The 13,778-nt window shown below is 48.4% G+C and overlaps 3 protein-coding genes across 3 annotated transcripts; 2 read left to right on the top strand and 1 right to left on the bottom strand.

Annotated features, from left to right (window-relative positions):
* Positions 1–1,367: 1,367 nt before the first annotated feature.
* Positions 1,368–5,094, bottom strand: Pdw03_4697 (Transport protein, putative; the record flags this gene model as incomplete). Its single annotated transcript, XM_014675409.1, has 6 exons — positions 1,368–1,445; positions 1,517–3,880; positions 3,934–4,397; positions 4,468–4,663; positions 4,713–4,763; positions 4,819–5,094. The coding sequence occupies 6 exons, from the start codon at positions 5,092–5,094 to the stop codon at positions 1,368–1,370; spliced, it is 3,429 nt and encodes a 1,142-aa protein (XP_014530895.1).
* Positions 5,095–5,545: 451 nt separating this feature from the next.
* Pdw03_4696 (5'-3' exoribonuclease 2) lies at positions 5,546–9,024 on the top strand (the record flags this gene model as incomplete). Its single annotated transcript, XM_014675410.1, has 7 exons — positions 5,546–5,852; positions 5,936–6,216; positions 6,268–6,393; positions 6,454–7,662; positions 7,719–7,752; positions 7,817–8,363; positions 8,418–9,024. 7 exons carry the CDS (start codon positions 5,546–5,548, stop codon positions 9,022–9,024), a joined length of 3,111 nt encoding a protein of 1,036 aa, XP_014530896.1.
* Positions 9,025–9,580: 556 nt separating this feature from the next.
* On the top strand, positions 9,581–13,215 carry Pdw03_4695 (Isoleucyl-trna synthetase, putative; the record flags this gene model as incomplete). Its single annotated transcript, XM_014675411.1, has 7 exons — positions 9,581–9,742; positions 9,802–9,893; positions 9,967–10,135; positions 10,198–11,447; positions 11,506–11,631; positions 11,696–11,740; positions 11,832–13,215. 7 exons carry the CDS (start codon positions 9,581–9,583, stop codon positions 13,213–13,215), a joined length of 3,228 nt encoding a protein of 1,075 aa, XP_014530897.1.
* Positions 13,216–13,778: the final 563 nt, after the last annotated feature.

Below are 13,778 nucleotides of genomic sequence, written 5' to 3'. Positions count from 1 at the left end.
GACTCAATCTGTCGATCTATACGGAGTACACCCTTGGACTACAACGGGTTCAACACTCAGACCATCTACGATTTAAATCATACAGACATGTGCTCTTATTCGTAAGTTTCTCGCTAGCTTAAATGAGTGTAAATATCGACTATGGAGTTGATATGATATCCCAAAATTTGCCAAATTCTACGTCTTAACTTCAACTTTCAACTTGGCCGACATCGCCTGTTTTGAACGTAAACCCTACAAATAGCAGAAACTGTTGTGAAGATTCGGTCTTGTGTCAAGTCAACTTTGATTACCGAGTCCGATTCAAGATTTTCATCGACTTGACTGCATCCAACTGACCTGGCGATTTCAATGCGCCTGCTAATTTCGAATTAAATGTCGCCTGGATACGTTCATTCAATCCTGTCCTATGGACTCTCAATGGCCAGGTCCTGCTTTTGAAAACTCTATTATTCCGCCAGTTTACGACTCTGAAGCGGCCTGAAAACGTTTGCAGGGGTGCTTTACTCTAGGGCTAGTGTCTCCACTAGGGTCAACTTCTTTTAAACTGCCTGTCTCCTTAGCGTTCTGGATTCCTGTTTGGGCATAGTGACCAGCGAGCTGGGTAAAGCCTGATGGAAGAAGCTTGAGCTATCTCCTATGGTCATGGGTAGAAGGGTGAAGGAGAAGTCTAGGTCGACCTGAACAGGGGATGAACGGCGCACCAAGGCTTGTTTGCTTTAGGGAAATGAGCCTAACGATCGGAAGCTCTTCTGATCTTCCAAGGTTATGTGGTGCATGCAAACTTTCCAATAGATTTCTATGGGGTTTAGCGGCCGTTAAATTTAAAGACGTACATCATACCAAGGCCCTGTTGGACTGACCCACTGAGTACCTACGTATATGTGTAGGTGGTATATGATAATGCCCAGTCTACCTGGGAATGCTGTGAGCTTGTACATACATGCTCCTAGCTTCCACTGTTAGGTTTATTGTAGAACTTCGTAGGCTAGCACAGAATTAGCCTGCTGGTAGTGTTATTCATATGGAGCATAGAATTAGATAGCCATCCCTGGAAGACATTGCAAGTCGAATTGTTGTATCTATATTCAATGCACAAATTAAGAACAGAAGATGTCAAAATGGACTCACATAATCTTGCTGTCTTGGACACCAGGCTCACCTGAGACCCCTACTATACTGCCTAGGGTAGGTTGAAAGTAGATTGGAGGAACGAAGACATGGGGAAAGTCGAGAGAAATGTCAGGTTTGAAACGACACACAGTCGCTACCTACTTGAGCTGTGGCATTTCGTGGTACCACACCGTAAATCACTGAAGAATTGAAATCTTTGTTTGTCTGAATATTTACACATGAGCACATGTCCATCACTCTTCTTCCTCATCCTCGTCATCGTCGTCGTCCTCAGTCTCCGAGACTTCCTCTCCGAGCTCCTTGAGCCGTTTCTTAGACAATTGTCAGTCAGATCCCCAAGAGCCAAGAGCAGCTCGAGAAAGTAAAGAGCCTTTAAACATACCTTGTCCTCCATTCGCTTAGCCTCAAGGTCTCCAAATACAATCAGCAGGTCTTCCAATTCAGACTGGGCTGATTGGCGAGCCTCCTCCTTTTCTTTAGCTTCAGTATGAGCCTTGTCGAGCTGAGCCTGGATGCTTTTGAGAGTCTCGGCTGCACTACGAGCGTGGGACTCGGCCTCCCTGGCCTTGTCCTCAGCCTCTTTAGCTCGCGATTCCAGCGCAGAGGTCTGAGACGCGGCATCTTCTTGGGCGGTTTCAAGATCGTTGCTGGACTTCTGAGCCTTGGCAAGGTCTGACTCCAAAACTGCGACAGATTGCTTCAGAGTGGCGATCTCGGCTTCATGTTCTTTTTTGGCTGCGGCGATAATTGACTCGAGAGTTCCGACTGTGTTATTGTGGCCAGCTGATTGAGCCTCATATTGTTGCTTGGTCGTAGAGAGGGTAGACTCCAAATTCTCAACTTTGCTCTTGTAGTCACCGACTTCCGCTTCATGACTTTGCTTGGCTGCGGCCAACTTGGATTCCAGGCTGTGCAACTTTTTGATGAGATCAGCGACTTCTCCATCGTGGGTTCTCTTTGTGTTTTCAAAGTCCTTGATTTTCTTGCTGAGGTCTGTCACCTGACCATCATTGGCTTTCTTGATGTTTTCTAGGTCTTGAATCTTCTTTTCAAGACCGGCAACCTGCTCATCGTGAGCATCCTTGTACTTGCTAATTGTACCCTGCAACTCCTGGATCTTCTTATTGAGGTTTTCGACTTCATCATGATGGGATTTCTTAGTGCTTTCCAGATCTTGAATCTTCTTTTGAAGGTCAGCGACCAGTACACCATGGGCCTCATTGGACTGGCTGATGATGGTTTCCAACTCCTGGACTTTCTTATTGAGATTGACAACTTCTCCAATATGTTGTTCCTGAATGCGAGAAAGCTCTGACTCCAAGCCACGAATGGTTCGCTGCAGATTAGCAAGCTCTCGCTCATGATGCTCTCTCAATTCCTTTGCTTTGTTGCTCTTGCTTTCAGATTCCGCCGAAGTCTGTTTGAGCTGATTATCGATGGCACGGAGCTGATCACTATGCTGCTTGAGTAACTCGTTCTCATAACGCTTATGTTCATTTTCAAGCCTCGACAGCTGTTGAGATAGCTCTTGCGCATGACGTTGTTGTAGAGATTCGTTGGCTTGTTGAATCTTGGACAACTCAACCGCATTGGATTCCTTTGACTTGCGATGATCCAACTGTTCTTGATCAAGCCTCCGTTGCATACTAACGATATCAGACTCAAGTTTTTTAAGGGTCTGGGTGCGTTCTTCAATTTCTGTACGCAAAGAATCAACAAGCTCACGCGAAATTCCCTTTTCAACGCCATTGGCAACAACAGAAATCTCGAACTCGGGTTCACGGTCAATGGCACGGAGCAACCGGCTGAAATTGTCTTTCAGGAATTCAACAAACGAGCGGTCAAAAAAGACCTCCGGCAGTCCACCCTCAAGCTGACCACCAGCGGTTTGGGGAAGGACCTCAAAGTCACGAATTAATGGACATTCTCGAAGTTTTGTGATCTTGTCAATATACTGTTCCCTGCCAAGCTGTTCGATGAGTAGCTTATGAAGCGTGATGCGAGGGATCGGGGAGTCTTTTGTAGAGAACTCATAGATGACACCCAACAGTACAGTGCAAAGGCCGGGCACCAATCTACTGGGGGTGCGCTGGTGTTTGATTTCCTGCAACAAGGTTTGAATGCAGCTACCCTCTCCAAGAAGATCATTCACAACGTCTGGGTCTTCAAAGAGCCACCCGCAGAGTAGCATCAGATAACCGACTGTGATTCTTTCATCATCGCCACGCTGCAGACCAGTAATCAGATTTCCAACGACAGATTGGACACTGGTGACTACTTCTTCACCACTCTCAGCATCGCCCTCAGAAACAGCCATAGCTGTTGCCTTAGCCTCTGCATCATCAAAGAGCAAATGGAACATAAGAACACAGGCCATCCACACTTGATATGGATCGGAATTACCTCGCGCTTCTGGGGCAATGAGCAGTACAGATAAAATGTTGGGAATCCGATCCTGCCCACTAGTATGGCCTTCAATCGCTCGTCTGAGCACATGCATGCGAATTCCAGGATGGTGAGCGAAAAACGCTTTCATACATTCGCAGGCAGCAAGCCGTGCGTCTAAAAGGTTGTTGGGAGCAGGCTCGAGGCTGAGCTTCAAAAAAGCTTCAATCACATTGATGCGCAAAGATTCATTCGCATCATTGTTGCCGCGGGAGTAAGAGCCCCACAGGACTTCAATATCACCAAACCTTTCCTGCAACGGGGAGTTGCCGCGAATCAGATCGGCACAAGTTGATAAGGCCTAGAATTGTTAGAAAAACTTACACGTAAGGATAGGTAATAGCAAAATCTCACCTTTGAGGTCACGCTAACACTGAACTTTTGACCGAATGCAATGCTAAGAGCTTGTTCTGTCACTCCATTCTGCCAAAATGCAGTTTGATTTATGGGTGTGCTCATGCCACCGCGAATCAAGAACAACTGAATAATAGCCAATAGGCCCCAGACATTCTTATCTCGATGGACCAGAGTCCACTGTGGTACCAGCTCGTTGTCTTCTGGCTCCTGCTGACATTCATGAAGCAGCTGCGTTACTCTTTTCACACAACCTGTCTCGCGGAAAAAAGATTGGTTGGAAACATTGAACCTCAACAAGTGGGCCAACAAGGAGAGACAGTCTTCCACTACCTCGGTCCCATGAGTCAATGCTCCCTCCGCTTCGATGAGAGTGAAAAGTATTTCAAATGCATTCTCGAATGCCACAAGCTTTTGGAGCTCTTCTGAAGCGGGGGTCAGGGCAATCAACAAGATGAGAGCCTCTAACAGATATCAGATTGTCAGCTCTAACCTTCATGTCCCACAGGGACGCAAATTTTCAGCAAGACATACCGTTTCGTACTGGCTCCCTTGCATCTGTCAGCACACTGACTAGCTTGGAAATGCCAAGCGGCGCTGTAAAAATGCATTCTTGTGTTCGTTCTGGTCGTGCGCTGCAAATATGGGAAATCAATTGGAGTGAATATAGGCGAGAGTAAAATTCGCGGGCTTCTAAAAGGTTAAGTAGGGTAGTAATATTATCTTGTCGCTTTAAAGATGTTAGTCCATCAGATCGTGACTGAGGTCACGTTGCGTACCTGAGTGAATTCATCTGCCAGCCACAGAGCTATTTCGTCCGATGCTTCAGGCTAGAAATTTATGTGAGCAATTTGAGTGAAACACCTCAGAGTACAAGATACCCACACTTGTTTCATCAGGCGTAAAAAGCATTAAAAGGGTCTCGAGGACCACTTTGATGGTGTCCACATCCTCACTGTCATTGCGTAGACTGTTTATCAATGACCGCAGGCCACCAGAAGCAACTGATGCAGGGTAGAGTTTTGCAAAGCTTCTTAATCCTTGGATCGCTGCGCGACGATCTTCCAACAACGTAGCACTCTGCAGTCTATTGCTCAATACGTCGATAGTGTCCGTAGCCGTTTGTTTGGCCGGAGCTTGCGACTCGAGGATTCGGAACATGGTGGTTGATTCGCAATATCATGGTCACTGCCGGCCAAGGGCGTGAGAATTTGTAGTCATATACGGAAGAGCAAAAGCTGAAAAGAAAAGAGGTGGTTGGGTAGCCGATTGCTGTAGAAAGCTGTCCTAATGTACTGCCCAAGGGGGCCAAACACCGATCTTGGTTCAACCCGCAGAATCGCCGACCGCCCGGAATTTATCTTTTCGTCAACGGCAAGCTCACTTTGGCTACTCTCAACCTGCACCGCGATCATATCTGCGGTTGCATCTGTTTTTGTCTCCATTACATGTTTCAGGGGAGTCTGTATATTATCTGAACAGGCTCAAATTCCATCTCATTCCCTAACAGAGAGATCGCGCCTTCGCCGGCACGAATACTATCAACTGATTGCGACACATAGGAGTACCGGAGCCCTCTTGAATTTGACCTCACAAGTGTCGCATTATCATCATGGGTGTCCCAGCGCTGTTCCGATGGCTGTCCACCAAATATCCGAAGATCGTCTCTCCGGTTATTGAGGAGCAGGCCCAAGTGGTCGATGGAGAAGAAATCCCAATCGACATCACTCGCCCGAACCCGAATGGTGAGGAGCAGGATAACCTTTATCTGGACATGAATGGTATTGTTCATCCATGTACTCATCCGGAGGGGAAGCCTCCCCCAGCGGACGAGCAGGAAATGATGATGGAAATTTATAAGTACACCGATCGAGTGGTCAACATGGTGCGCCCCAGAAAGCTTCTCATGATCGCTATCGGTATGTTTATACTCGAATGGAGTTTGGAATTCTCTCACATTTTCAAAATTGGCAATTTCCACTAACCTCGATCATATGGATAGATGGCGTTGCCCCAAGAGCGAAGATGAACCAGCAACGCGCGCGTCGATTCCGCGCGGCGCAAGAGGCCAAGGAGAATGATCAGAAGAAAGAGGAACTCCAGAAGATGCTCGCTCAGCAGCATGTTGCGAAGACCGGTGAGCAGTTGGTTCGGGAGGAGGTTGTTCAGAAGACATGGGACAGCAACGTAATCACGCCAGGAACACCATTCATGGATATCCTTGCTGCCTCGCTGCGGTATTGGATTGCCTACAAGCTCAACACTGACCCGGGCTGGGAAAACGTATGTTTTAATGTGTTTTCTTGATTCTAATGAATATGCTAACATTGACAGCTGAAAATCATTATCTCGGATGCCACCGTCCCAGGAGAAGGAGAGCACAAGATCATGAATTTTGTGCGATCACAGCGAGCCTCGCCTAACCACGACCCCAACACTCGTCATGTCATCTATGGTTTAGTAAGTTTTTGGCGATTGCCCCAAGCAGTCTTCTCGGATCACTAATTTCACATCTAACAGGATGCTGACTTGATCATGCTGGGTCTTGGTACTCACGAGCCTTACTTCCGAGTACTGCGTGAAGACGTGTTTGCGCAAGACTCAAGGCCTCGGGGCTGCAGACTTTGTGGACAGACTGGCCACAAGGCCGAGGAGTGTCTAGGCCGCCCAAAGGAGAAGAGTGGAGAATTTGACGAAAAGCAGCACGCGGCTCCTTTAAAACCTTTCATTTGGCTTCATGTCGCCGTGCTAAGGGAATATCTTGCCGTGGAGCTTCGTGTTCCTCAACAGCCGTTCCCATTCGACCTTGAACGTGCACTGGATGACTGGGTCTTTATGTGTTTCTTCGTTGGAAACGATTTCCTTCCTCATCTTCCTTCTTTGGATATTCGTGAAAATGGAATTGATACGCTGATCGCCATCTGGCGCGACAATCTCCCCGCCATGGGAAGTTACCTCACCAAAGATGGAAGTGTTGAGTTGAAAAACGCTCAAATCATATTGCAAGGACTGGCCAAACAAGAAGATGCCATTTTCGCGCGCCGTAGGCAAGCGGATGAAAGAAAACAGGCAAACGAGAAGAGACGCAAGGAGCAAGATGCGGCACGAAATAAAGAGCGTGCTCAAAAGCGAAGACGGAGTTCCCCTCAGCGTGACTTGACAGCTGAGGATCGCTCTCGCGGTGGCGGCGCCGAGCCCGTCCCTCCTATGGAACTCATCACCCCTGGCCGAGGTCACTTGAACAAGGAGACCAGGGAACTGACACACAGCATGGTTATCAACCGTGGAGCTGTGTACCGTGCTAACATGGAAAATAAGAGCGCCGCTGCTGTGCTGAAGAGCAAACTTATGAAGGTCAACCAAAATGCCAGAGACAGCGAAACTTTAGCTACAAACGGCGAGGACGTATCAACTGAACTCCCAGAGCAGTCCTCTCCGGGGGTTCTCGGAAAACGAAAGGCGGATGTGGCTGAACAGGATGTTACTGAGGCAGGAACACCGGGCAGAGACTCTCCTCTGGCCAATTTAGCTGTTGCCGAGAAGCCTAAACAAGATGAGGCCCCAGAAGACACTGTCAAGCTATGGGAGCCAGGATACGCCGATAGATACTATGAGCAAAAATTCGGCGTGGACCCGAAAGATTTAGAATTCCGCCACCAGGTCGCTCGCGAATATGCGATTGGTCTTTGCTGGGTTCTACGATACTATTTCCAGGGGTGCCCCTCTTGGGTTTGTTCACAATCCATACCTTATTACACAATTGAGCTTCACTAACTTGATGGCAGACCTGGTATTACCCGAGGCACTATGCGCCCTTTGGTAGGTTTTTTCCTTTCGTCTTTTGCCTCGGATTTCTCGGAAAGAAGCTAACACATGCGTCCAGCCGCCGATTTTGTTGATATCGCCGATATGGACGTTCAGTTCGAGAAGGGCACAATCTTCAAACCATTTGAACAGCTCATGGGAGTCTTGCCTGCCGCATCTAACCACGCGCTACCGAAAGTTTTCCACCCTCTCATGGAAAATCCCGATAGCGAGATCATCGATTTCTACCCGGAGGACTTCCCCCTAGATTTGAACGGCAAGAAATTTGCCTGGCAAGGCGTGATTCTTCTCCCTTTCATTGACGAAACTCGTCTTCTAAACGCCATGGCGAAGGTATATCCTCTTCTTACTGAGGATGAGAAGAGCCGCAACTCTCATGGCCAGGAAGTTCTTCTGCTATCCGACCGAAATCCCTTGTACCAAGACCTTGTCGCGAACTTCTACTCAAAGAAGCCCGGTCCGGCACAATATCCTCTCAAAGAGGACGTCAGTGGCGGCCTTGCCGGAATTGTCGAGCGCAGCGAAACCTATATCCCCCACAGCTCCTTGGTCTCGCCATTGGAGGCACATGGCATGCCAGGAGTTGATGATGATCGTTCCCTGACGTGAGTTAAGCTCTCAAATCTCCGCAGTTTGTTTCGTATACTAACTGATCAAAGAGTTCTGTATTCAATTCCGAAAACTTCTCATGTCCACAAGTCTATGCTTCTCCGCGGGGTGAAGCTACCTACGCCAATGTTGGATTCAAATGATATCAGAGCCACCCAGACCCGATCTCAAAACTCGGGCCGATCATTTGGCGGCGCACCTTTCCAGGGCAGAGGACGCGGCGGCAGGATGAACTACTCGAGTGACCGCGCGAACCCATTTGCTGCGCATCTTGACCCGAAGTTCAATTCTGGCCCACAAGGTGGTCCTGGAGGTCCCAGTGGTACCCCAATGGTACCTCCTGGCTGGGTTCCCCCTGGCCAAGGGTACGGAGGCTACGCCAGAGGGCCACCTCCCCCTCCACGTGGCGGAATTTCACACCAGTACCCACCTCAGCACCCACCCCAACACGGCTATCAACAGCCTGGGGAATTTTATGGCCAGCAAAACAACCAGTACAACCAGGGTGGTCAGTATAATAACGGTCATCAATCAGGCTATGGCCAGCAGGATTATCGCGGAGGCAGAGGAGGTAACCGCGGAGGCCGCAGCCGTGGTGGGCAGAACCGAGACCCCTACTCCCACAACCAAGGCGGAGGAGGGTATAATCGGTACTAGGAAGTAGACAAAGGTCCAGCTTTCTGACAATCACTTCTTGCTTCTTTCAATACTGCTGTCGGTATCTGTTGACACGTTTGGGAATTGGGCACGAGGGTCTGGGGAAGAAACGGAGTTAGAAAATTGTAAATGAATTCACTTGATGTTTTGGTGAGCTTTTTGTTTGCCCCTGTATAGCACATATGGCTTGAGCCTTTGGCTGACACCTGCAGTTTATATAGGTTGCTCGACGTGCATCCCATGCTGCATCATAGTTGGGCTATGTAGATACTGTCACAACTACCACATAGTTTACTTGTCATGTGTAGGGTATGGTCGTTGAATAGTTTTAAATTGTTAGATTTCTTATAATTCTCTCTCTTAATTCTCGTAGTCTTCCGCTTGCAACCCTAACATGATGCTTGCCTGGGTATGGCAGGCGGTGTACATGGAGGGGCCAAGGCAAGGCACACTGGCAGAAAAACGAGGCGGGGTGACTCACCCGTGGACTTGCAAGCCCTGAGAGGTTGTTGGTTGCAGTCAATTTTCTCTCCTAAACCACTGGAGTCACCACATCATGGATTTTCCTGCGGAAGAAGAACTCGTGCTCGCTCGGTGGAGGGAGATCGATGCCTTCAAACGCCAAGTTGAACTTTCGGCTGGAAAGCCACGCTATGGATTTCTAGACGGCCCTCCGTTCGCTACCGGAACCCCTCATTATGGGCACTTGCTTGCTTCGGTAAGATACAGTGAACAATTTGCGAATGAGTTGAAAGTTGTTCTAATAATTTTCATTAGACAATCAAGGATGTGATCCCCCGTTATTGGTCTATGAAGGGATTCCATGTGGAGCGCCGTTTTGGCTGGGATACGCATGGTGTTCCCATTGAGTAAGTTCAATTCAATTCAAGGCAGGACTTGTTCAACATTGTGTAGTATAGGTTTGGCTGATACAAACTCTAGATATGAGATCGACAAAAAATTGGGCATGTCTGGTTTGCAGGCGGTCCAAGAGATCGGAATCGAGAAATACAACGAGGAGTGCAGGTCGATTGTTATGAGATACGCGACAGAATGGCGCCAAACCATAGAGCGATTGGGTCGCTGGATTGACTTTGACAACGATTACAAAGTATGCTCGATAACGTCTGATTTTCTGTGCCCTTGTATTGATGCTTTTTTCTTTTCATTTAGACCATGAACCCGTCATTCATGGAATCCGTCTGGTGGGTTTTCAAGGAGCTCTTTGATAAGGGCCTCGTCTACCGCGGATATCGTGTTATGCCTTACTCCACCGCCCTCAACACGCCCCTCAGCAACTTCGAAGCGCAGCAGAACTACAAGGATGTGCAGGACCCCGCCGTTGTTGTGACATTCCCTCTGTTGGATGACCCCGAGACATGCCTACTTGCATGGACCACCACCCCATGGACGCTTCCATCACACACCGGTCTGTGCGCTAATCCCAACTTTGAGTACGTCAAGATCTACGATGAGGCCACAAAGAAAAACTACATCCTCCTAGAGGCTCTTCTTCGAACTATCTACAAGGACCCGAAGAAGGCCAAGTTCAAGATTGTCGACCGCATCAAGGGTTCCGACATGCTCGGATGGAAGTACCAGCCCCTATTTGATTACTTCTATGAAGAATTCAAGGACTGTGGTTTCCAAGTGCTGAATGACGAATACGTCACTGCCGAGGATGGTGTGGGTATTGTTCATCAGGCTCCTGCCTTTGGTGAGGAGGATTACCAAGTTGCCATGAATCACGGTGTCATTTCCGAGACTCGTCTTCCTCCCAACCCCGTTGATGCGCAGGGCTGTTTCACAGCCGAAGTCCGGGACTTCGTGGGCCAGAATGTCAAGGCTGCTGACAAGGGTATCATCAAGCTCCTCAAGGGCAATGGTCGTGTTCTTGTTGACAGCCAGATTACTCACAGCTATCCTTTCTGCTGGCGCTCCGACACCCCTCTGATATACCGTGCTGTGCCCTCTTGGTTTGTGAAGGTTAAGCCTATCATTCCCGACATCCTTGAAGGCATTGAGAAGTCTCACTGGGTCCCATCCAATGTTAAGGAACGGAGGTTTGCCAGCTGGATTCGGAACGCTCATGACTGGAACATTTCTCGGAACCGTTTCTGGGGAACGCCATTGCCATTGTGGGTTAGTGATGATTTCTCAGAAGTTGTTGCAGTCGGTAGCATTGAGCAGCTGAGGGAGTTGAGTGGCTATGAGGGCGAGCTGACCGATATTCATCGTGACAAAGTCGATCACATCACGATTCCTTCTTCGAAAGGAAAAGGCGTTTTGAGACGTGTCTCAGAGGTCTTCGATTGCTGGTTTGAATCAGGAAGTATGCCCTTTGCAAGTGTCCACTACCCCTTTGAGGATGCAGAGAAGTTCGAGGACCGTTTCCCAGCAGACTTTATTGCCGAAGGTCTCGAGTAAGTTACTTTTTTTCCCCTTTACCTGCGAGCTTTCACGCTAATAGTGGATTCTTAGTCAAACCCGAGGATGGTTCTATGTACTCAGCGTGATTGGAGTTCACTTGCGCCAGAGACTACCATACAAGAACGTGGTGGTGAATGGCATTGTGCTTGCAGAGAACGGCCTAAAGATGTCCAAAAGGTGCGTAAACACCATCCCGATATGACAAGGATCCGATCTCCATCTTAATACGTTGATTCCACAGATTGAAAAATTACCCCGACCCATCGCTGATCATGAATTCATATGGGTGAGTTCTGCTTTTCTTCAGTCCCGAGTTCAACTTTAAATGCTCTTCGGGAGTTTTATCACGCAACTTGTTATTAATGTTGTCAAAACAGATCGGACGCTCTTCGATTGTACATGATCAACAGCCCTGTCGTTCGGGCTGAGCCTCTTAGATTTAAAGAAACCGGCGTCAAAGAAATTGTCAGCAAAGTGCTTCTCCCGTTATGGAACAGCTACAAGTTCTTCGAGGGCCAGGTGACCCTCCTGAAGAAGGCATCCAACATTGACTTTATCTTTGATCCTGCAGCAGAGAGCACTAACACTAACGTTATGGATCGTTGGATCCTTGCCAGCTGTCAATCACTACTCCTGTTCATTGACCAGGAAATGGCCGCTTACCGTCTGTATACAGTTGTGCCACGGCTCCTAGAGTTGATTGACAACACTACAAACTGGTACATTCGCTTCAACCGCAAGAGACTCAAGGGCGAAAATGGCGTTGATGACACGTTGCACGCCCTGAACACTCTCTTTGAGGTTCTCTACACTCTTGTCCGAGGCCTCGCTCCATTCACTCCATTCATCACCGACAACATCTACCAGCGCCTTCTTCCCCACATTCCTGAGTCACTTCGTGCCGAAGATAGCCGTTGCGTACACTTCCTTCCCTTCCCCGAAGTGCGCCAAGAGCTCTTTGATGAAGTTGTTGAACGCAGAGTCTCTCGGATGCAGATTATTATCGAACTCGGCCGTATCTCTCGGGAGCGTCGGACTATTGGTCTCAAGACCCCCTTGAAGTCGCTTGTCGTGATACATAATGACACGCAATATCTCGAAGATGTTAAATCCCTCGAGCCCTACATTCTTGAAGAGCTTAACGTTTTGGAGCTTGTTCTCTCCTCCGACGAAGCCAAATACAACGTTGAATACTCAGTGTCCGCTGACTGGCCTGTGCTTGGAAAGAAGCTGAAGAAGGCTGTTCAAACGGTCAAGAAGGCATTGCCTTCTCTCACTAGCAATGATGTGAAGGGATACCTCGCGGACAAGAAGATCTTGGTTGATGGTATTGAACTCGTTGAGGGTGACCTGGTCGTGAAGCGAGGAATCAAGGAGACCAACAACTCCAAGGGCATGGAAACCAACACGGATGCTGACGTGTTGACCATTCTCGATGTGAACTTGTACCCAGAGCTGGCTCATCAGGGCCTGGGTCGTGAGATCATCAACCGAATTCAACGCCTTCGAAAGAAGGCTGGTCTTGTTCCCACCGACGATGTGAAAATGGAATACACCGTGATCTCGGATCCGGACAACATTGGCCTTGATGAGGCTTTCAAGTCCCAGGCTCAAGCCTTTGAGAAGGTCCTGCGCCGCCCCGTTGAGCAGAGTGCACATGGTGGCGATAAGCTTCCTACCGGAGAGGAAGAGGGCACCATCTCGCAGGAAGAACAGGAGGTGCAAAATGCCACTTTCTTGTTGCGCCTTCTGAAGCTTTAGAAAGTTAACCCAAGGACTAAATGTAGATATCAAGTCTACGTTTAAACTATCTTTTTTTTGTTGCTCTAAATGAAATTACATGGTCTTTCATCAATGAATTGTTCATCTTCCATACCTAGCGAAATCCAACTTGGAACAATTTACAAATGGTCCTGCTTGGGCCGCAATACGAAAAAAGCTCCAATCGTGCCTCCAATGCTTCCAACAAGTTTTTAACAGGAACCTTTTTTTTAGCCCTTTTTGGACGCCGCCTGTTGGGGTTGGTTAGCATGTCGAACGGCACAGCACTCGCTCGCCACCTACCAGGTAGCAATCCTTCAGTCGCATAAACTCTTTGACACACATATCTTTATGTACTGAATTGTAATCCGCAACAACACACTTGCCGTATGCCGCAACCTATCAAGCTAGTCAGTTTGGCAATGCAGAGATGAGGTTAACAGAAGCTACACACCTCTACGGAACATTGGGCTGAGGCCTTAGCAATCTTCTCGACTGGACGAGTCCTTCCCGGCATATTGTGAGGGTGAGGCGAAGATGTAGCCCCGAGATGCAATGTAGCT

This window comes from Penicillium digitatum, chromosome 1 (assembly GCF_016767815.1).
Source record: "Penicillium digitatum chromosome 1, complete sequence".
NCBI lineage: Eukaryota > Fungi > Ascomycota > Eurotiomycetes > Eurotiales > Aspergillaceae > Penicillium > Penicillium digitatum.
This window is presented reverse-complemented; position numbering and strand designations above follow the sequence as displayed.